The 24,389-nt window shown below is 40.0% G+C and overlaps 1 protein-coding gene across 3 annotated transcripts in view; it reads left to right on the top strand.

Annotated features, from left to right (window-relative positions):
* The window catches only part of LOC135216428 (store-operated calcium entry-associated regulatory factor-like), a 57,495-nt gene extending 37,244 nt beyond the window's left edge, over window positions 1-20,251 (top strand). For all 3 annotated transcript variants that reach the window (XM_064251788.1, XM_064251787.1, XM_064251789.1), the window contains exons 3-4: window positions 3,075-3,231; window positions 18,872-20,251. In XM_064251788.1, coding sequence (XP_064107858.1) covers window positions 3,075-3,231; window positions 18,872-19,643 — 929 coding nt within the window. In that variant the 3' untranslated portion in view covers window positions 19,644-20,251. The remainder of the gene's footprint in view (window positions 1-3,074; window positions 3,232-18,871) is intronic.
* The last annotated feature ends 4,138 nt before the right edge of the window (window positions 20,252-24,389 follow it).

Here is a 24,389-nt window from a genome sequence, read left to right as displayed (position 1 = left end):
TTTGAGGATAATCTCTCTCTTCTTAGAGAAACAGCAAACGTCAGTGAGGGAATGGTTTGAGCCTTTTCGGGACGCTTTCCTCGCTGGAATAATTCTTCCCATCTCTCGGTTTTGGAAGACTTCATATCGTCCACTTCAATTCTTCCTCAGAAGTCTTGGAGCTGGAAAAACGGACAACTGTCGGACGTTTTCCCCATTCCAGTGGAGGTAAAGGCACACCTACAGTGGTGGTTGCTGCCTCTGGAAGAGCAACAAAGGGGTCTCTCTAAGATCAAAGAACCCAGACCTAGTGTTTTTTTTGTTTTCCGACGCGTCGGAGACGACGGGTTGGGGAGCGACATTAGGCTCGGAGGAAGTGTCAGGCACCTGGGAACCAGCACAGGTGTCCTGGCACATAAATTGCAAAGAGCTCTTCGCCGTTCACCTGGCTTTGAAGAGCCTAGAACCTCTGGTGAGAGACAAGGTAGTACAAGTAAACGTGGACAACACCACCGCACTTGCCTACATTCGGAAACAGGGAGGGATCTCTCCTCGTTCCTTTACGAACCTCACGAGGGACCTATTACTTTGGACGTTCTCACAGGAACATCTCCCTGCTGACAAGGTTCGTACAGGGAGTAAGGAATGTGAGGGCGGACAGGCTCAGCAGGAGGAACCAGGTCCTTCCATACAGAATGGACTCTGCACGAGGAAGTATGTCGCGATCTCTGGTCTCTGTGGGGAACTCCTCACGTGGATCTATTCGCAACATACATTTCAAAAAAGGCTCCCAGTGTTTTGCTCGGTCGTGGAAGACCCAAGAGCAATTATGGTAGACGCCTTCCTGCTAAACTGGTCTCGAGTGGACGTGTACGCTTTTCCCCCCATTCAAAATCCTGGGGTTAGTATTGAAAAAGTTTGTGGCGTCAAAAGAGACGAGGATGACTTTAATAGCCACATTTTGGCCGGCCGGCCCAGGAATGGTTCACGGAGGTGTAGATGTGGATCGTAGACTTTCCAAGATCCCTACCAGGAAGGACGGATCTTCTCAAAACAACCACACTTCAAGAGGTGGTTCCTTTTTTTCACCATCCCTACCCCCGCCTCTCGCTCTGACTGCCTTTCGACTATCGAAAGGACTTGTCAGAGCGGAGAGGCTTTTCTCGCGAAGTGGCAAGCGCGATCGCGAGAGCTCGCAGAACCTCCACTTCGAAAAGTATACCAGTCGAAGTGGGAGGGGTCTTTAGAAGGTGGTGTAGAGCCAAGAAGTTGTTCCTCCTCCTCTACCTCTATAGCGGAAATGCTGAATTTCTTGCTATTCCTGAGAGTAAAATCGCATCTAGCGTATCCACAATAAAGGGATACAGGAGTATGCTCTCGGCTGTATCAGGAACAGAGGTTTAGATCTGGCAAATAACAAAGATCTCCACGATCTCATAAGATCTTTGAGACGTCAAAGTCAAAGAGCCGTACCTCCGAACTGGAATTTGGACGTAGTCCTCAAATATCTGTCTTCGGATAGATTTGAACCTCCTCATCAGGCCTCATTTAGAGACGTAACTAGAAAATGCCTATTTCTTTTATCGTTAGCAACGGCAAAAAGAATTAGTGAGTTACAAGCTCTGCAGGATAAAGTAGGATTCAAGGAAGACTCGGCGATTTGCTCGTTTAAAACTCTGTTTTTAGCGAAAAACGAGAATCCCACGAATCCCTGGCCTAGGTCATTCGAAATCAAAGGAATGTCTAGTCTCGTAGGCAGAGAAGCAGAGAGGTCTCTATGCCCTGTTAGAGCTCTGAAGTTCTATCTTCAGAGGAAACGTCAGTTGGGGAGGCTCTAGACAAGGTCTTTGGTGCGCGGTCAAAGACCCCACAAGACTGATGTCAAAGAACGCTCAGCGTTCTTTGTAAGGAACGTCATTACGGAGCGCTCACAAGGTCTGTCCGGACGAACAATTACAACTTCTGAGAGTAAAAGCTCATGAAGTACGAGCGGTTGCGACGTCTCTCTCGTTTTATAAGAATATGTCACTTAAAAACATATTAGATACGACATATTGGAGATGCAACTCGGTATTTGCATCTCATTACTTGAAAGACGTGCGTGTGACGTATGAGAAGTGCTTTTCTCAGGTCCTATCGTATCGGCAGCTACGATTCTGGGTACGGGAGCCGACACCAATCCTTAGAATGTATATACTGTTCTTCTGTTTGGATATGGTCGAGAATCTCTTCGAACAATGGAGGATTCAGGCTCGCACGGGCGGCCGTCTATGTTGTTCATAAGAGAATTCTCGTCATATCCAATTAGTTGAGTATAATTTTTTTTGAAAAATTATGTATGTGTGCGTAGTGGTTTTGAGTTACGGTTGTTGTGACGAGTTCGGGGATAACTCGTAACAATCCTTAGTTCTAACACATGGTTAGGATCAGGTGGTCGGGATTGGTTGTGTGCTCCTTCATAAGGTGTATTGTCATATAAGTGGATCAGCACCCATTGACAAGTCCTTTTAGGCTCTGCTGAGTAAGTGGGTAAGACCCCATCGGCAGACCCACAAGAACTCTTGGCCATAGATCACATATCTCGCTAAAGTTTCTTGAGGTGATGCAGACTACTGGGCAAACACCCACCAAGTACTACCAACCTATCAGGTAGGAACCAAGGTTTTATTTATACCTACAACATATGTGTTTACCTGTTCTATTCCTATAGTAGCTGTCTCTTACCCTCCACCGAAGGGTGCCAATCAGCTATGTATATATCTGACAGGTAAGTTGATGTATGAAATGATATTGTTATGTTACAATAAAGTTTCATACATACTTACCTGGCAGATATATACAATTAAAGGCCCACCCAGCCTCCCCGCAGGAGACAGTGGAAGAGAGAAAATATGATAGAAACGGGGATGGTTCCTAGTCCGCCACCCAGGGCAGGCCGGTAGATCACCTGACCTACTGTAGCGAGTGGCGCGAAATTTGAATTTCTGTCGGGGACGACGGAAGTCTTAGCTATGTATATACTGCCAGGTAAGTATGTATGAAACTTTATTGTAACATAACAATATCATTTTTATACACTTGACTTTGTTTTTCAGGACGCCGTTCTTCTCCCGTACCTCAGTTAGAATGTGTTTCAGGAGGCACAGCACCATGTGATGCTTTCCGACCCCGTGTTGTGCAGTGTTATAATCGAGGATTTGATGGAGTTGATGTACAGTGGGAATGCAAGAGTGATATGGATAATGCTTTCAGGTATAGTTTGTATAGTTGGTAAATTATTTTGATATTGTGAGACATTATATTGTTTTTCCATTTTAATGAAATTATATTAGTTCAAATGGATATTATTAAGGTCAGTGTCAGCTGATCTGTCGTTGAAATATGTCTAATATACATTTATTCATATAAGAAACAAACCTTAGGTCTTTACGTATGAGGTAAATTTCAAAGCACAATCTGGATTCTGTTTAAAAATAGAACAAGATTGGTGGCATGAATGAGTTACCCAATGGGAAAGAGAGTAGGCAAAGCCTGACCCATCTCCCCTTTACATATGCTGTGATGCATTAATAGTTATCTCTCAAACTGTCTTCAAGCAAGACAAGCACTTCCCTTTCTAGCTTAGAAGTCAGTTTATTATGCACTTCCTGTTCATTCTTCCCCTTGGCATTCTGGTTTTAGTTTGTTTATGTCTGTCAATATTTGTGAATATCTTTGTTACATTGTGTGTACAGTAGTGCCTCAGGATAAGAAATTAATCCGTTCCAAAGTGGCCTTCATAACCTGATTTTTTCGTATCTCGAACTATGTTTTACATGTAAATTGCCTAATTTGTTACAAGCCCTACAAAAACACCACAGTAAATTTTATAATAAAGTTAATTGACCAATAAACAATAAAATACAACAATTTGAACCATTCAATAACTAACATAACCATGACTGTACCTGTAAATAAAGTGTATTAGTGTACAGGGTACAAGGAATACTGTACGTACATGTAGTAAAGTGTGGAACTTTACCTTTCGAGTGAGGCAATCTCCGAAAGTGGCGACAGAGGAGGAGGACAAATGGCAGAAAACATGAACACTCAACTTTACGAAACACATTAAAAAAATGGCAGAAAACATTAACACTAAACTTTATGAAACACATTAACAAATGGCAGAAAAAATTAACACTTCACTTTACAAAAAACTTGATTTTTTTTTTTTTTCTTATTTTTTTTTTTTTTTTTTTTTTTTACTTTACTTTTTGTTCATGAAACTTACCTGTCAGATATATATATAGCTGTATTCTCCGACGTCCGACAGAATTTCAAAACTCCCGGCACACGCAGTGGGCGGCCAGGTGGTTAGTACCCATTCCCGCCGCTGGGAGGCGGATATCAGGAATCATTCCCATTTTCTATTCAGATTTTTCTCTGTCGCGGTAGTGAAAACACCTGTTTCCACTACCTCCGCCTAGGATTTTGAAACTTCATTAGCCGCTTAAGTATCCTACTTATTTTTTTTGAATGATTGACTTGGATTTGTGGCTAGGCATACGCTATCATAAATTAATTAAAATTTTTTCATTGCATATGATGTCTGAATCTAGTTAGCCTAGTTTCAGATTTTGTTGTCTGCAACGGGTAAGGGGAGGCTACCGAAACCTTCGGTAGACACTCGTTTAGTATACATGTTTTCTTTGTTGAGAGATCAAGTAATTAGTGTAATGTTGACTGATTCCGAAAGAGACTATATGATTCGTATGTACGCAAATTAGAGCGTGATAGAATCAGGAGGTCTTCCTCCACAGTACCAGTAGACTTTATTTTGCCTAACCCTGTGGTATGGCTTACGGGCCTAGAGGAAGTTCTGTGAGAAGTAATGCCCTTTCTATTATTGTGGATTACATCAAGTAAGCTTGAAAAGTGCTCGCTCTCCAATCAGTGTTGTGAGTGTAGTGATGTTGATTTTGCCCCTAGTGTGGAGGGGCGTCAGATCGGTGTCCTATAACGCCTCTAGGTCTAAACCTCTGTCGGACTCCCCAGGACCAGGAGGGGGCAAGTTGAAAACCGAAGGAGGGTTACGGGAACCCCCCCACCGATCTGGCGTCCTTCGGCAGGATAAGGCTGCCAAAGATCGTGCACGTGCACGAATCATGAAAGATTGCTTCTCGTCCTCCGAGGCGTCCTCCCGCAAGGTTGGAGCTCTCGAAGGACTCGCTCCTCTAAGAAGCTTTAGAGAAGAGGACGCTTCACGTCCTCTCTCTCGTCAGGAGGGAAACGTAGATCCGCCCCATAACGCCTCTAGGCCTGGACTCTGTCGGACTCCCAGGATAGGGAGAGGGCATGTCGAAAGCCGAAGGAGGGTTACGGGGAACCCACATCGATCTGGCGTCCCTTCGGCTTGACTTAATATCGATAAGCGTGACAAAGACGCAAATGTCGCACAGGCGGCTGTCGTCTTGGTCAAGAGATTAAAAATGTCCTTAAGGCAGGACCCTCACAGGACGCCTTTCGAGACATTCAACGCTCTATCGAGAGGAAGACTTCGTTTGCACTTCCTCCATCTAGACTGAAAGGGAGAGCTGGGATCTGGTACGAAACAGGAGAAGAAGCAGGATTGAAAGCACCGTCTTCTTCTCAAGGAGATTCGCCAATTTGGTGGACGCTCCAAGGAGGTCTTATTTGTCATCGGCTAAGGTTTCCTCCTCCCCTCATGGCGTTATGTATACGTTATGTGACGTTCGCTTTACTACGAAACGGGATATGTTCAAGCTCATAAGATTGACGTCCGGCAAGCTGATTTGCATAGTCAAATAGCTCGCCAAGACGCATCTTACTCGTCCCTAAGGACGCTCTGTCAGCGGACAGAGATGACACTGGACAGGACTATCCTAGTTTTCGACAGGAGAAGGGCAAAGAATTTCCTCTACCCAAGAACACACAGGCGTCCTTTTAAATGCCCTTCTGCAGTGTCGATGACCGTGACAAAGACGCAAGATGTCGCACAGCGGCCGTCGTTTTTGTCAAGAGTGGCGAACGTCTGAAGACTCGTCCTGATGACGATCACCGTACTTATGCTTAGGACGCTCGCGTTTCATGAGCGGCTCTCCCCTCGCCAGGAAGCCTCTCAAGTTACTCGTGTTTGACGCACGTCATTCACTATGACGCTTCCCTTGATGTTCGTCTCTCTTCTATTCCGGACGCTCTTCAAGACGCTCAAAGAATGCAATCAGGACGTTCGGCAAGCACCTCGCGACGATGCCTTTCGGAACGCTCGGCGTTCCTTTTTTGAGCGCTGTCTGGATATGTTCATTTGCATACTAAGACCGCAAAAATGTTGCACAGGCGGCCACCGTCTTTGTTAGAAGGTAACGAAAGTCTTTAAGGCCGTCTTGGAGACGATAGCCTTACGTCTTCCTATAGTGCTCTCACACTTCAGGAGCAGTGTGCGGCTCTCCAGGACGCTTTCGGGTGGCCTTTCAGAAGACGCTCGACGTCATAAACATTGATAAGCTATTTGGAAGACGCTCGATGTCTTACACATCTGGACGCTCGCCAGGACGCTAGCGAGGACGCTCGCCAGGACGCTAGCGAGGAGCTTTTGAGACGCTCGGCATCCTACACGTCATGACGCTCGGTAGAGCACTTGCCAGGACGTTCTTTCAGAACGATAGGCGTCCTACGCATCAAGACGTTCGGCAGGATTCCTGCAAGAACGCTCTTCAAGAGAGCGTCGTCGAAGTAGAGGAAGGAGTTTTGGTCTCGTCAAGATGTCTACTTCTCTTTCTACGAAGGGAGCGTTCAAGAGAATCCATCACTTGATGAATTCCAGGAAAACTGTAAGCAGATTTCGGTGTCATAAAACGCCTCGTCTGCTTTCGGGATTGCGCTGCCGAAGGGGAACATTAAGGTCATTCCTGTCGTAAGCCCAGTCTCTAATCAGGAATCCTGCCCCTTCCTCGATTTCTGCGGGAATCGGGAAGGCTATATGCTCGAATTCCTGGATTACTTTCCGTCATGCAATTGGGTTAGTTCTCATTGACAAAGTTCTTAATAACATTTTATCGCATAAGCGGATAAGTAACAAAATTTCGAAAGAGCTCTCATTCATTAGTCAGAGGCTCATCCAGGAAAAAGACTTATAGACTACGTCCATGAAGTCTTATGTCAAAATATCATAAGAAGCTTGAACTTTCCTTTTCGATCTTCGGTTCTCACTTGAGATTTCCATTTGAATAATATTATTCCTTTTCTTGGCAAAGAGAATGAAGACAGTCGATTTCCATTCTCTCTCTCTTCCCTCGTCGAGGAAAGAATGTAGTAGAGAATTAGATGTTCAAGTGACTGCAATACTTAGGTATTTTATCTTCGCGTCATATTACTAATGTAAAGTTCAAGTCATCATACGCATATCGTGGTTACCTCTACAGATGGCAACCGAAAGGACTGTTATTTTAAGTGTATTTAATCGGTCCTTCCTGCAAACTTCCAGGAGTTTCCGGTGTAAGGACAGCTTCTGCATGTAGCGAATTATGTTTCGCTTAAATATGCCTGCTTGAGAATTTTCTTATGATCGATAATAGTAACGAACCTATTCCTTCGTAGAAGAGAGTAGCTGGTAACTCAGGCAGAATAGTGCGAAACGAGAGGTTGCTGTCATTGTGGAGACGCAGTATATTTAATCGGTACTCCCGGCAACTTTCCAGGAGTTTCCGATTTAACATTTGTTAATTAAGCGTAATGTTACAACAACACAAAATCAGCTTCTGTATTAGCGAATTCTGTTTCGCTAGATATGCCAACTTGAGAGTTTCTGTTCAAATAATGGAAAATCTATTCCTTAGATGAATAGAATAGCTGGCAACTCGGCATAAGACTGCGAGAAGGTGAACATAAGCTGCTGCCTGTAACTGTCACAGTGGGTCTCACACTGTCACCAACTCAGTGTTAGGTAGCTCGTTGTACTGCTCAGTCGGTTACGTCTCTCTCTCCCGCGGGATTATTGATTTACGAACCGTATCTCTGCCCTACAATCATGACTTTTGCCTCGGGTTGAGGGGATTTCTGTAATCATGAATAAACGACTTCCTTTTGCTAAGAAATTTTCAACAGAGATATCTCTTAGACATGTTCGGCGCTGCTTACCGCACTGTAACAGAATTCTGTACGAGTCTACCGCAGCATAGCACTATAATAATGCTCTCCTGCTTATGCAAAGCGCAGCCTTATTAGGGAAGGAAGCATGCTTAGTGAGGGAATGGATGAGTCTGCTGGGGACCATTTCCTCGCTGGAGAAGCTTGTTTCCCTGAATAGACTGCAATTCAGACCTCTACAGTTTTTCCTACAGGAGAACTGAAATAACATCAAAGATCTAGAGATAATTCTAAACGTCTCTCAATGGGTTAAGGATCAACCTCAGGTGATAATGAGAGGGAGCCAGGCATCCGGACAGAGGTCCTGGCACATAATCTAAAAGAATTGGAAGCAATTTGGTTGGCTCTCCAGTTCCTCGAAGAGTGAGGTTTTGGTCGAGTGGTCCAAATCATCTCAGATAATTCCGCAGCTCTCTCATATCCCAAGAAAAGAGAGATGGTTATCGGCATAGGCACGGAAACGAACGATCCGTTAAGGAGGTTCGTTACACTCCGTAAGAGTTCGTTACACGATTGCACGTCCGTGCGGATCTTCTCGATCGACGGCAGCAACTACTGACGTTTGACTTTTGAGTAATCCTCGCTTAGAAGTATGTCGAGAGTTGTGGAGACTTTGGGGACGTCCTTTCGTAGATTTTGCAATATTGAAGACGAAGAAGCTTCCTCTACGTTGCGCCCTTATTCTCGATCCGAGAGCGGTAGCAATAGACGCCATCCTATAGTATGGAATGGGGATAGTTGGTTAGCCCTTTTCCCCTATTCAAAAGCTTAGGAAATGTAATAAGATAATCGCTGGCGTCAGAGGGAGTGAGAAAGACGCTGATCGCCCCATGTTGGCCTTCGAGAGGCTGGATTCACAGAGGTCACGTCCTTCAGAGAGCACTTTCCAAGGACCCTTCCCGAGAGAATTCGGTCTACTCTTAACAGCCTCACTTCGAGAAGGTACCTAAAATCTCTCCGCTCTGAGTCTGAATGCGTTCAGACTGTCAAGAAGCGAGAGGATCTTCAAGATTAATTGCAAGTCTCATTGCCAAAGCAAAGCAGTGCTGCATATTTTGCAGTGTACCAATCGGAGTGGGCCGTTTCTGGACATAGGGCAGGAAGAATGACTGTTCCTCTACCTCTGACCTCTGTGAATGACTTTACCGCCTTCCCATTCCGTCTGAAGTATGGGATAATCTAACAGTTCCCAACGATTGTAGAATACGGAAATATGTTGTTGACGGCCTCTAGGCTCAGAGATTCGGATCTGTCAAACAACAAAAGCCCTTCACGATCTTTGAGGTCTGCGGAAATCTTGATGGAACTTAGACGTAGTCTGAAGTTCTTGATGTCAAAGCATTTCGAACCTCTCCTTTCTGTAAACTTAATACACGTGACCAGAAAGGCTAATTTTCTAACCACTCTAGCTACGGCAATGAGGGTTAGTGAGGTTTTAGCCATCATCAGAGGTTTTGGCTTTGTAGAGGACATAATTCGGTGTCCTCTAAGCCTTCCGTTCTTGCTAAGAACGAAAACCCGTCTAACCCTTGGCCCAGAGGCCTGGAGATCAAGGGGATGGCACAAATTATTGGGCAAGAGCCACAGAGAGTCCTGTGCCCTGTCGGGGCTCTCAAGTTTATCTTGATAAAACTAAAGAAAGTCAAGGTCATTCGGACAATCTGCGGTGTTCCGTAAAAAGACCAGACTTGCCCATGTCGAAGAACGCCCTGGCGTTATTTTTAAGGAGTCCTTTCTAAGAGGCTCATTCGTCATGTTTGAACAAAGATTTGAAACCTTTTAAAGTAAGTGCTCACGAGGTGAGGGCGCGGCCTCGGAAGCATTTCAACAGAGCATGACACTCAGTAATATCCTGAGTGCCACGTTTGAGCGAAGCAACTCTGTGTTCGCTTCACACTCCCGACGGGATGTGAAGACGACATATGAGATCTGCGAGTCGCTAGGACCATACATATCCGTAGAAATATTATTGGAGGCAGGAAGCAGCACGAATCCTATCCTATAGAAAAAGGGATAGGTGTGCTTTTAACTTTGAAGGGTTGGTCGCTTGAGGCGCTTTCCCTTTCGTTAGCCTAGAAGTTATGGGACTAACTTCGATAGGTTAGGTCAGGTGGTGGTTTTAGCTTCGTTGCCCTCACAGTATGGTCAATATGGTCTAGTCACATTGTGGTCACGCCCCCGTTGACAGATCATCTAGAGCGCACCAACTACACAGGTCACTACCTTGTTGGCAACTCTAGTAAAGCAAAAGCAGACTTCGGTGACAGTAATCAAGAAGTCAGCTATGCTAACAGGTAAGGAATCAAGATGTCAATCATCTGCACTTGAGGTGTTTCCTAAATCCTTCTATTCTGTCCCTTCCCACCTCCAATGGTGGGATTCAGCTATATATATATCTGACAGGTAAGTTTCATGAACAAAATGTTATTGTTATGATACAATAAAGTTTGTTCATACTTACCTGGCAGATATATATAATTAAAGTACCCACCCACCTCCCCTCAGGGGACAGTGGTATGAAAAATTCTGATAGAAAAATGGAATGATTCCTGATATCCGCCTCCCAGCGGCGGGAATGGGTACTAACCACCTGGCCGCCCACTGCGTGTGCCGGGAGTTTTGAAATTCTGTCGGACGTCGGAGAATACAGCTATATATATATCTGCCAGGTAAGTATGAACAAACTTTATTGTATCATAACAATAACATTTTTAACAAATTTCTATTTTCTCACCACTTTCAACTTTCTGTTTCTTCGTATCGCTTGGATCTTGCTGTTTGCTTACTACTAAAGGCCTCTTTAAAAGATAACTATCCAAGGAAGATTGCTTCTGCCTGCTTTTCAAATGTTCCTGGAACGACATAGGCAAACGTCATTGAACTGCGCAAGCATACAACCTTTGTAAGCCTTTTCGGGGTGTCTTTTCTACAAATGATTGCACTTTGTGAAAAGCAGCTAGAGCATCCTTAATTTCTGCCGTTGTCATAGGGTCCTCTTCCTCCTCCTCGCCGCTGCTAGGGAACTCTTCTTGAATTACGTTATGTTGCATGGCGTCCAACCCCCTCAGGTCATCCGTCGTAAGCTCTTCTTGGTGCTCCTCGAGAAAGTCATTGATGTCGTCCTCGTCAACGACCAGCCCCATCGACTTGCTGAGTGCAACAATCTCATCAAGAACTGGTTGCAAAACAGTTTCAGGATCATCAACTGTTTCTGAATCTGCATCAGCTTTGCTCATGTTGAATCCCTCGAAGTCTCGGGCGGATAGGGCATCAGGCCAGAGTTTCCTCCACAAAGAATTCAAGGATCGCCTTGAAACCTGCTGCCAAGCTTGATTGATGAGTTGGATGCATATGACGACATCGAAATACTCCTTCCAAAAGTCATGCAAGGTGAGGTTTGCGGTATCGGTGATGTCGAAACATCTCTTGAAAAGATTTTTTGTATACAGCTTCTTGAAGTTCGATATCACTCGGAGGACTGGAGGAGAGCTGTGGTGTTAGGCAGAAGATAAAGAACCTTGATGAAAGAATACTCCGCTAGGATATCTTCCTCGAGGCCAGGAGGGTGAGCAGGGGCATTGTCCAACAACAGCAGGCATTTCAGAGGGAGGCGCTTCTCTTCCAAGAATTTCTTTACTGTGGGGCCAAAACACAGATTTACCCACTCGGTAAACAAAAGTCTCGTTACCCAGCTTTCGCATTAGCCCTCTACATCACCAGAAGCTTCTCCTTTAGCACATTGTGGGCCTTGAAGGCTCGAAGAGTCTCGGAAAGATACACAAGTAGGGGCTTCACCTTACAATCCCCACTGGCATAGGAACAAAGTGCAAGCGTAAGCCTGCCTTTCATAGGCTTATGCCCGGGTAGCTTCTTCTCTTCCCCTGGATGTACATCCGACGAGGCATTTTTTTTTCCAAAAAAGGCCAGTCTCATCACAGTTGAAGACTTGCTGAGAACTGTAGCCTTCCTTGATCGTCATATCGTCCAACATCTTAAAGAAAGCTTCGGCCACTTTCACGTCCGACCTGGCAGCCTCCCCATGCCGCACCACCGAATGGATGCCAGTCCGTTTCCGGAATTTATCAAACCATCTCCGAGAAGCCTTGAAGTCTGGGGTTGCTGTCGATGTCCCTTCTCCTCTGTCATCAGCCTGGGCAATCAGATCACTGAAAATAGAGCTGGCCTTGTGGCAGATTGCTGTCTCGGCTATTGTATCGCCAGCGATTTCTTTGTCTTTAATCCATAGAAGCAGCAGCCTCTCCATCTCATCATGCACGTGGCTCCTCTTGTTGGACAAAATAGTCACGCCCTTGGAAGGTGTAGCTGCTTTAATGGCTTCCTTCTGCTTAAGGATGGTGCCTATCGTTGACGGATTTCGGCCGTATTCCTTAGCGATCACACTCAACCGCATGCCAGCTTCATACTTTTTAATTATCTCCATCTGTGTCTCCATGGAAAGTATCCTCTTCTTTCTGTGAACTTCAGCAACATTTTTGGGACCCATGGCTAATTAAGTTAATTAAGTTCACACACAACACGATAAAGTAACTTACTACAAAGAAAGCGAAATCACTAACACGAATTTATGTTAACAAACGAGATCTATGTGAACGAACGAATTCTGCGTGCGTACGATAACGCTGATGCGACAAAGTGGTCGAAGGACGCCTTTACGTATAGGGATGATGGGACAGATGCTGACCAATAGGAGAGCAGAATCTTACAACGGTGACTAGCATCAGGAACCAATGGGAGAGCGGGAGGATGGTGGCGAGTCTACTCAGTCGGCAGCACGCGAGTTTTAAAATTGTTCTCGGCGGTCCGGGCGAATCTCGGACTTTACCCTTTCGCAACCTTAATTATTTTCGTATACAGAAGCAAAAAAAATCTTTGTTTTTGCTTCTGTAACTTGGATTTTTCGTAAGTAGGGACTCTATATTTAGAGGTTCCACTGTATTTGCATTCAAGATACAAAACCATGAAACATCTAAGAAGGATAGGCCTTAGAGGAAGTGTCATGGAGTAGGTAACAACCCTTGTTTTCATTATCTAGCCTCTCTTGTTATGATCCTCATTGACTTGTAGCAGATACAGATCAAATTTTTGCAATGTGTAACCCCAGTTCAGATTGCCTTGATTGGTCTACAGAGCAATGGAAGCATTTTGGTAGGAAGAAGAGGCACAAGAGGAAATCAGCTGTTCTGTCTTTGCTCTTTCTGTCCTTCACCAGAATTGCCTCTCGTTGCATCTTCCTCTCAGGAAGATTTTATTCCTCATTTGTCTATTTCTTTATCTTTAGATAGTCTGAGGAAGGATTCAGGAGATCACGTGATTGATTTAGCTGCTTCTGTTCTTTCAAGGTGGGGAAGTGGTAGGCTCCCAACCCCTCTGGAGGAGGGAGGCAGCTACCCCTTGTACTACTGTTGTTTCAGGGATGGATTTAAAGAAGCTCAACAAGTGCTGGTCTTCATTAAGCCTATCGCGGGAGTCCTACCTTGGGGGCTACTTTCCCACCTCTTGTCTTCCCGTCTCCCTGTGTCTGCCACCATGTCTGTCTCTACAACTATGGTGTTTGTAAAGTTCGCTTGTGTTTCTTTGGCTGCGACTTCCTTGGCCTACACCGCACCATCATCAGCCGTGCCTTTACCATTGGTTCCCGTTCCTGGGCCATCTATGTCTACTCCTCTCTACTTCTTTATTCAAGCTCTGGTGGAGAGAGTCGAAGGTGCAGTTCTGAAGATTGGCTGCTCCAATAAGAAGAAATTGAAGAAGAGACGTCCTAGATCTCCATCTATTTCCTTGTCTTCTCAGTTATCTTCATCATCATCTGTTCGTTCTATTCCTCAGAGGCATTGGATGAATAGGGACTTCGTGGCTCCTCCTTGCAAGAAGACTTGCAGGCCCTCTTTGGATTCCTGCTCCATTTCTCCTTTGTCTGGGGACAAGGCTGGCCCATTGTCTCCTGCAGTTGATTCTTATTCAGCTAATCACACCTGTATCGTTGTCTCCAAGTTCCAAGTGTGTTCCTGGTTCATCTCCAGCTGCCCCTCCGGGGTTAGACACAGTTACAGACAGCCTTGTGTCTTTCAGGCTTCACAGCCTCATGTTTTGTAGCTACTGATGAGTATCACCCAATTCCTGATTCTTGTGCAGCAATACATTCTGCAAGAGAAGACTCCTCTAAGAGCTGTAGATCTGCAGATTGGGCTCCTCTTTAAGAAGTTGCAAGTTGCAGTTATTTCATCATCTTCCACTTGTCCTGCTAAAGAAACAAGGGTTAAGATCACGGCCATAAAGAAAGACAACACAGTGGCCGTAAAGAAGTGAAAATCAAATGGACTACATTTGATCCCTGCCTGTTCACAGTTCTGGGTTCGCAGACTTGCTTCTTTGCAGATTTTTCTGTGGAACATATACGCCTACCCATTGTTCGCAGAAAATGTTCTATTCGCAGTGTTTTTCATAGAGAAATATTCATTAATTACATTGCTCCCATTTTTATGCATTTCACATTTCTGCCTTTCTATTTTGTTGCAGATTTTTGTGGAACACATTAGTATCCACTTGTCCATGGGGAAGTTTCACCAAGTTGCAAATTTTTTCGTAGAGCAATATTCATAAACTGTTGGTTCTCGAGATTCGCGGACTCACCTATTCACTGATTTTTCTTCGGACTACATCTACCCATTACATATTCACGGGAAATTTGCTTATTTGCGGGTTTCTCCAACGATAAATATTCATTCATTAGTGTATTTTGATGTTTTTTTCATGAATAAATATATTTTTATGATACAAAAATGATTTACTAATTTACTAATTTTCAATTATTTATATTGATTAATACTACTATATCAGTAATAATAGATTAAATAATCTCTCTCTCTCTCTCTCTCTCTCTCTCTCTCTCTCTCTCTCTCTCTCTCTCTCTCTCTCTCTCTCACAGAAATGTATGTTTTTCGTATTGTAAATGATTTACTAATTTTCAAATATTAATATTAATGTAAACAGCAATAGTATCAGTTAGGCAACCGTTTCCGGTGCAGATGGGCTGCCCCTATTGTGTATGCTGAGGTCTTGGTCTTTTACACCTATGTGAGCAGTTGAAGAGTTAAACACATTGAAAGTTTCCACAAAATGCTTTCTAATTTTGCCAGTGTTTTTTTCATCACTTAAGTAATACCATTGGAAAGCTGAGAGTTTATTCTAGTGTATGCTAAAAGTTCTTAAAAATAAGATAACTACTACCACTGTTTTAGATGTGATGAAATAGGACCAAAAATCATTTTTAGCACTTCTTACTCTCTTCCTCGGATTTCAAAGGTTGAGAAATTTATTCTCTGTTTAATTAAATGTAATAAATTTTATGCAAGTAGATAGAATATTCCTTACTTACAGTGACGATATATATTTTAGTTTACGTATATAAATTGATATTTTATGAATGGCAAGACAGTTAACAGAAGCATCCATCAAGCACTTCATGGGTGTTTAGTTTATAACCGGCGTTGGCAGCACTGATGACTAGGTAGGTTTGTCATCGTCTTAACTCCTCCATCTGTCTCGACATTTAGCGTCGGCCTGGTTGTTATATATAACAACCAAGGTCATAGTAAGATCCCATCATATGGTGCATTAATGCTTTATTCTGGTGCTGTCTATCAGTTCTTGTAATGCTATCTTCTTGTCGTGCTTATCTGACTTTTTCATATTTTCTCACTTCTACATTCAGTCTTTTGTTCAAAATTCTGAATAATGAAAAATAATCTGGGTGTGGTCATAATCCACATTGGAATTCATCTCTTTCACCTTCCCAGGGCATAGAAGCCTCATTGGCATTTCTCCCTCGGCTTTCACAGTTTGTTTATTCAGAGGGCTATAGTGATATGCAATAGTAAAATAGTCAAGAATTTATGATGATCACAAGCTTCATAGCTGTACTGTATTATACATATGCAAATGTAATTATAATAAAGAGCTTTCATATGTTTTCAAACATACTTCAATATATAGAATTAAATATCAAGCAAAAATAAAAAGTCAATCTAAATTGACCATTCACTGTGGAAATACCTTCTGTGGTTCTACAGTTAATCACTGATACTTATTATCAGATAAAGAAGATGACAATAATTGGAATAAAATATACTAACTGGCAACCCCACAAGTTTTAAAGAAGTACTATCAATTTTGAAATTTGTAGCTTCACTTTTAGAACTTACTGTACGCTGCTGGGCTGCACCTGTTATGAGCAAAATTTTAAAATATTTTCAAAATATTTTCATATCAGGTATTAATTGGTAACCCAGTTGTAAAATTGGATTATCGTAAGACGAATTATCGTAACACTATTGATATGGGACAAGGTTATTTTACGTTATAAAAAGTGTTTTCAAGTCAAAATATCACTTGAATTCATATAGTTGTGAACGAAATTTAGTTATTTTTTTCATTAGTCGATGGTGATGAGGAGGTGTTTATTTTGTAAAAAATCAACAGATTGCATTCAATATTTTCACTTGATTTCATCAGAATACACTACGAGCATTACATATTTATCTTTTATCAGAGTGAACACAATAAAATGTGTTCTTTTCATGTCAAATAGTTTTGATAAAAAAATTTATCTCAAATTTTGTTTACGGTCGAGTTTGATGGTGCTATACCGAAGTTTCCATGTTGATGATGCATGATAATAGTCATTAGTAGATGGAACATTCTTTCCTCAGTTTCAGCTACAACTAGCAGCTTAAATTTAGCAGCATGTGCTCTTGCCGATCTTTTCTCCATAATGAAAGAGTGATATAGTAATGTAGAAATATATCAGTCCTATTCTTTATAACGTCACTTGTAACATAATTACGGTAATTTTTTACTATCATAAGATGGTTGGAATACAAGCAAGACCTCCTCTCTGTCTTCCATACGCTAACAAGTGTTTTCCATAAAGGTAAGAGTGATGTTAAATGTTCATATATTTATTTCATTAGTCATTTATATTTATTCCACATTGTTTTCTGTATGTAAAACTGTGTTTATTCCTTATAAAATGTATTTTTTAATAAAATTATTTTTTAAAAATATTTTTTGGGTGTCTGGAACGCATTGATTACAATTACGTACATTATTCCGTATGGGAATTATTGTTTCGGTTTTCGTACATTTCGGATTTCAATGTAGCATGAAAGTTTGCTTGAGAATATAATAAAATTCACGTAAGAAGGCGAGTGAAAACGGGACTTGAAACAGGTACTTTCATAGTATATATTGTACATTCTCAAGTTTGCACTAAATAAAAAAATAGTTTACAGAGCTTGACATTTATAGAAAATTAAGTAGTGGTGGGCAGAGTTACAGTTTCTTGATTCAGGCAGCTTGTTCTCCAAACAGAAAGGGCAGCAGGGTAAGAGGATCAAGAGAAAATCCAGGCTGGAGGTTAAAATTCCTGGTGCATGTGACTTCAGTGAACACAGTTTCCACATTTCTTTTCTGAAAGTCGTTGGCCTTTTGCTGATTATAGATGACCTATCCCAGCTAATGGCATGTCTCGTCTGTAGCCAATGATCAGAAATGCCATTGTTTTAAGCCTCTTGAAAGAGCATTTTTGTGTTGGGACGTATTTTTTTTTTTTTTTTTTTTTTTTTTTTTTTCTTTTTTTTGTGGGCGTAATGATTAAGAGCTTACTACAATCTTTACAATGGATGCTGTATACAGTATTATTTGAATTAGGCGGCACTATCTTAATTAACATATTTATTAAAGTATTGTTATATTTAGATACTAAATTAATATCAATAGTTTTTAGAATTGGTATTGCAGATATGAAATTCAGGTGAAAAGGTAGACAGAGAATATTCATAAGTTATGTATTAACTCTAGTTGGTGTAATATATCTTCTTTACCTTCTTCTTACACAATTCCAAAAAATATGAAGGATAACAAACTAAATCTCCTATTTTTCTCAATCAAGTTTTAAAACCAAAAACTCGCCTTCTTATGTGGATTTATATATAATATAATAATATATATATATATTATATTTATATAATATATATATTTTATATATATATTATATATATATATATTAGTATATATATATCTAATATATATATAATATATATATATATATATATTATGTATATATATATATATATATATATATATATTATGTATATATATATAGTTATATATATATATATATATATATATATTATATAATATATATATATATATATATATATATGATATATATATATATATATATATATATATATATATATATATTTGTATATCATATATATATAAGTATATATATATAGTATATAATATAGTATATCATATATATATCTATAATATATATTATATATATATTATATATATATATAATCTATTAATATATATATATATTATGCTATATCGATATCCTCTTCTATGTTTCTATCTTTGTGTTTAATTTCCAATAGTAAACCTTCAATGACACATACCCAAAAAGCTTTAAAGCTTAGTTACAAAGGTTGAGGAAGGTATTTAGTTTTATCATTCCCTTGTTATTTTTCTTGTTACTTTCTGATAATAAGAGAGTGATTTTGAAATTATTTGATTAATTCTAGGATCTACCAATATCAGTGATGACTTAGGATAGAAAATTCTCAAAATGGAGAAAATTTTGAAATTTTTACATTTAGGATCATTATAAATATAAATAAAATGTAGCAGTAATGTATCACAGATAAACTTTTCCTTTCAGGTTTGGTGATATAGATGTCTCCTGTGAAGGTTACAGCCAACGAGATGATCCTTATGTCCTAAGAGGTTCCTGTGGATTGCGTTACAGTTTGGACTACACCAAGGAAGGCCTGAATCAGCAAAAGGGTCATAGCTATTATGGCAGTGATAGCTCTGGCCATAGTTATTCAGGTTTTTCTGGCTATGGAAATTCTTATCAAACCTATAAAAGTGATAAGCTTTCAATAGCAAGTACTTTGTCAGATATAATTGTGTTTGTTGCTGCTGCCTTGATGATTTGGGCCTTCTACAAGACGTGTTGTGGATCTTCGCGTCGTGCAGGACAGGATGCTTATAGTCCCATGTCAGATGATTATCCAACAGGTGGAGGTGGTGGTGGTGCTGGTGGTCCTGGCTATGGATGGTTTGGACAGGGTGGCAACACTCAGCATGGTAATAACCCAGATGGTAACTACCCAGATGGGAATGCATCCTGCAGGAACCGTGGAGCCAATGCTGGGGGGGCAGCAGCAGGAGGTGGCGGTTTAGGTGGGTTCTGGTCAGGTGCAGCTGCTGGTGGTTTACTTGGCTATATGTTTGGTAACAGAGGCAATCAACATTACCAGAACTATGGGCATTATGGGGGCTACCATCAGCCTCGCAGGGCAGGTGGCTGGTTTGGTGGGGGTGGGGGTGGGGGCTGGACAAGTGGTGGTGGAGGTGGGGGCTGGGCTAGTGCAGGTAGCACTGGAACCCGCACAGCCTCTGGGTTTGGTGGCACTAGTCGTAGGTAGAGGTGAACTGTATTGTGCAAATGCAAGGGAGAGACTGTTCATGCACAGATTGACTAAGTTAGGTTAATCATGTCCTTATTTCTGTTGAAGGATTTGAATGCACATTACCATTCAGCTTAGTAGAATAAGTGAATAGCTTTTATTTATTTATAGACAAGGATGTTGTGACCTTTAAATAATGTCATAGTGTTTTATGTTGGTGTTAGAAATGGGATTGTTTGAAAGCTATCCTTGAACATGGTTATGTATCTAAATTAATGGTTGCATCCTGTGAACTAGACTGCATGCTTACTTTTGTGTAGGAGCCAATATTTGTGATGTGGAAAACACTTGAGTATTACAGAAGGATATCTTGTCATTTTATATACAGTTAAAGATTTTCACATTTTCGCAATTTGTAAAGAAAAATGTTGTCTGAGTGATAGTAAGTTTTTTAAATGTTTGTTCATGTTTAGAATTAAATTATACAACTAAGTCTAGTTTTATGTAATATATTCTGTTTGTGAATAAATATTTTGCATATCTTTTCATTGGGAGGTTGAAAAAATGTACAGTGTAGAAGAATCAAGGAGAAAATAAAATGGAATTTGCCCCTGTGATAATACAAACCTTTGTCTTTTATATACCTTTTGTGTTGTCAAGTTGAAGATGGCCACAAGATAGTTCTCTCACAGCAGGTGAGTGAAGAGATGGGCAAACCATCTACTCACTTAGTAAACAGCATCCACATTTCTTCTTTGGCTGCCTTGCTGCATTACTGTCAACCCACACCCGGGTATTCGCGGAGGATATGGACCACAACTGTCCACAAGTAGCTAAAATCTGTGAATACTTGACGCCCCATCTAGAAATGCTTATTACTGCCTATTTTAATGGTTCAAACACCTAAGACACCCTGTAAAAATGCTTATAACTGCCTATTTTAATATGTCAAATACCAAACATAGTGCCTTAAACTATCATCCTAAAACACAATATTTTGATATTCCAAAATCACTTTATTTTAATATTTCAATGTCACTTTAATATCATTTTAGTATCATTTATGAGCAGTGTAGTTGTAGGCACTGTAACAAGGTGAGAAAACCTGTTTAGGGAGCTGTAGGCACTGGAAGCATTCACTATGAGGGCCCTCCTATGGAAGGGTTAACTATAAGGAGGTCTTTCCTCTAAGGAGAGAAGAAATCCAGTTTATTACCAGGGCAAAGCTTAAAAACCTACTTTTTCTACAAATTTACATAAGTCTCTTTCTCTCTCTCTTGAGTTAAGTACATGCCCCATCCTACACATGGCAGAGCTTGGTTCCGACCATCTGGTTGTAAGTCAAATTGCGTGCAAGTCGAAACTTAGAAAGTGGCCGACATATATCAAACCTTTGCATATAAAGTACCTACATAGTACGTACTGTAATGTAATTACAATTATTATTTCAATCTTTTTACACAATGTACTTCTATTGACATATATTAATCATTTATGTAATATACAATATTTTGTACAGGTAGGAAGGCATCTAGTTACGAGGGGTTAGGTTCTTGCATGCATGTCAGAAGTCAAATTTAATGTAAATTGGTTTGCATTTCATTCTACAGTACAGTTAATACCATATGATGCTGCTGATAGGGCAGGGTTACTAAAACCATGGTTGGCCGATTTAAAGCATGATGATTTTAATCAGTGATTCAAATCAAGATTTAAATCAAATTATATTTTTTTTAAAAGTATTGATTTAAATCAATGTGAAAACAAACACATAATTACACCTACTTTATATGTTTCTGATGAATAGAACACTAAAACCTTCCTTTTACAATAAAAAAAATTCCACAGTCCATTAAATCAAAGAGTTTTACTTGTAAAGAACTGTACATACTTGTTTCTGAGGAGTAGAATACTAAAGCACTTCCTCTTACAATACAGTATAACAAAAAAATTAAAAATTCCACATGCTATTAAAAAAAATACTTATTTTCTGAAGTAATGAATTTAAAACATAAAATTATTATAGCCTGTATTTAGAACAAAAGTAACATTGAATTTACACTTGAAAAGAAGCCTTCTTTGAAAGATAATGATACACTTCTTTGAAACGTAGTTCATAAAATTTCTTTGAAATTGAAATTCAAAATCTTTAAAAAATGTTTTTAATTCTTTTGACAATAAGTTTGGTTCCTTTAGGCATTCTGATCATTAGTATCATCAAATATATACAATTTGTGTGTATTCATGATTTTAAGCAAAAACACCAGTTTTACTGGATTTTCTGTCCCCAGCTGGTTCCTTAGTTTTGAATGTACAATACCATAGCTTGAAAAAATTCTTTCAACCCCTGATGAAGAAGTCACTGCAGACAGTAGTAGTTGTTGTACTGCTAAAATTACATCACTATACAAAACACTTGAATGTGACCACCATTCAACAGCTGAAATACACTTGGTCAGAAAATCACTAAACTTAAATGAATGGAAAGGAGACAATTTGGCTTGAAATTTCATGATGACTGGGACAAGGGAGGGGAGGGAAACTTTTCATTGGCATAGTCCATTGCATTATTCTCTTCTTCTGCACTAAGCAATTTTCCTTGTAAGGAAGGATGAATCAGGCATAACAAGACGTTGCTTACCTTCCTGGTGGTATCTTGCAGAAGCATAGTGATTGTTTTTAAAGTATTTTACTATGTACACCACATGCTCTGTAATATTGCCAATTTCCAGATCATGAGCCAGAAGATTCAGAATGTGTGCAGTACTGCCATATGTCACCAGTTTCAGTTCATTTCCCTGTTCTAACAGTTTCCTCATTTTGTTTACATTAGCTGGGTTATCGGTCACAACGCTACCAACGTGGCAACCAAGTTCTTCTTCACACTACTGAATTGCCGATTCTGAGAGCTCTGCTAGATATTCAGCAGTATGAGGCTGGCCACTTGTGTCTGTTGTATCCACTAGATATATATGGCCGTTTTAAGGTTGTCACAGTAGTACATATGTTAGACCATCCATCTTAAGACAGACATACAGTTTCATCCTTCAGCTCTGTGCCACACTTTACATATTCTTTCTCATATATTATGGGTTGGAATTTGTCTGCAATTTATTTTCTTGTTGGAGGAGTGTATCCTGGCCTCAACTTCTCAACCATTAAACCTGAGGATGTTCTACCAATCTAAAGGAAGAATTGGTTGCAAAGACCATCTTAGCAACTTCTTCATCAAGGTTTGCTTTTTCATAAGAAGTTGTCTTTGTAACAAATGTGTCCAAAGTTGCTGCTTTATGCTTTGAAGAAATTGTGTCAGAATTTAGACATCCTTTCTGTAATGCTGGAGTTGCAACACTTCTTTGAGTCACCTTTGGAGTCAGTGGTGTTGAAGTTGATGCAATAGGTACACTTTCTGAAAAAGAAACCCAACTTGATAGGAAGCAACTTCTACTGTATTATCTAAATTATGTTTTCTCATAGCACAGAGACAATAGATACAGAATGGTATTGTAGTCCTTGGTTTCTTATGAGAAGAACTTCATAAAAAGATAAGGTGGGATTCTCAGACCCTTTCTTTTTCAGTGAAAGTAAAGGGATTTTTCAACCAAAAACCAGGAATTTTTTTTTACTCCATTTGACTATAATTCAACAAGAATAGGTAGTGATTTTCAATCTTACCTGGATCATCCAAATCCTGAAGCTGCTGACATTTTTCTCTGAGATTTCAGCCTTGCTACTATTCCTTGTAACTCAAGTTTACACTGTTTGCATATATCTTCCTACCAGATACATTAACTCTGGATAGGTTTCACTATATTGGTACCCCGTTAAAGGTGCGTGCGGGTCGAGCTCAACCCAAGCGTCTAGAAAAATTTGCCAAAAATCACTAACTTAATTTTTGCTGTACATTTTAATTTCTAAAATCAAAGTAATAAAGAATACTACTGAAAAGATAATTAATACCCATCTACAAATTAAATATTTTTTAGGAATATTTGAAAAAAATAAGTAGTATATACAAAATAATTTACAAAAATATTTACAAAAAAATACAAAATAAGCTATATACGTACTCACAAAAATTTAGGGAATCTTTCCTAAAACTACTATTTACAATATGTGGTTGCAGAAAAGGTATCGGACCCAAAGAGGTCAGAATCTGAAAAGAGAAAAAAAGGGTAAGTTTTTTGGCCCTGCCCCCCTCAAAAAAAAGTAAAAATTTCACAAAAAAAAATTTTCCAAAATAAAATAGGAAGTCGCTATTTTTTTTTTTTTTTATAGAATAAACTCATATTACCTTAAAACTGAATTATATAAAAAAATTTGCGCAAAGATGTTATTTGCTGTTAAATCAGGGGCCAAATCTGAAGGTCATATTTTGACATCTTATTTTCAGCATGAAAATTTATAAAAATCATTGTAACTATTATAAGATATGATATTTATGCATGGAAATCTACCAGAATACCACAAATTCTATAGAGAACAAGAATATATAGAGCTATGGCAGCTGACCTTTTGGATATGCCAACAAAATGGCCGCAGTCGACACCTACTCCGACAGCCACATCTACCACCTGAAATGGAGAAATGGAATGTAAATTCAATGTGTTATTTAGTTATCTAATTATGTGTAGATTTGCATAAAGCTATTATGGTGGCTTGCTGGATGTTTGAACATTATTTTGCAGCCATAGAAAAAATCTGACCTCATTTCACCAGGAAAATTTCTTATAAAAATCGTTGTAATCAGTATAAAATATGATA

This window comes from Macrobrachium nipponense, chromosome 6 (genome assembly GCF_015104395.2).
Source record: "Macrobrachium nipponense isolate FS-2020 chromosome 6, ASM1510439v2, whole genome shotgun sequence".
NCBI classification, from domain to species: domain Eukaryota; kingdom Metazoa; phylum Arthropoda; class Malacostraca; order Decapoda; family Palaemonidae; genus Macrobrachium; species Macrobrachium nipponense.
This window is presented reverse-complemented; position numbering and strand designations above follow the sequence as displayed.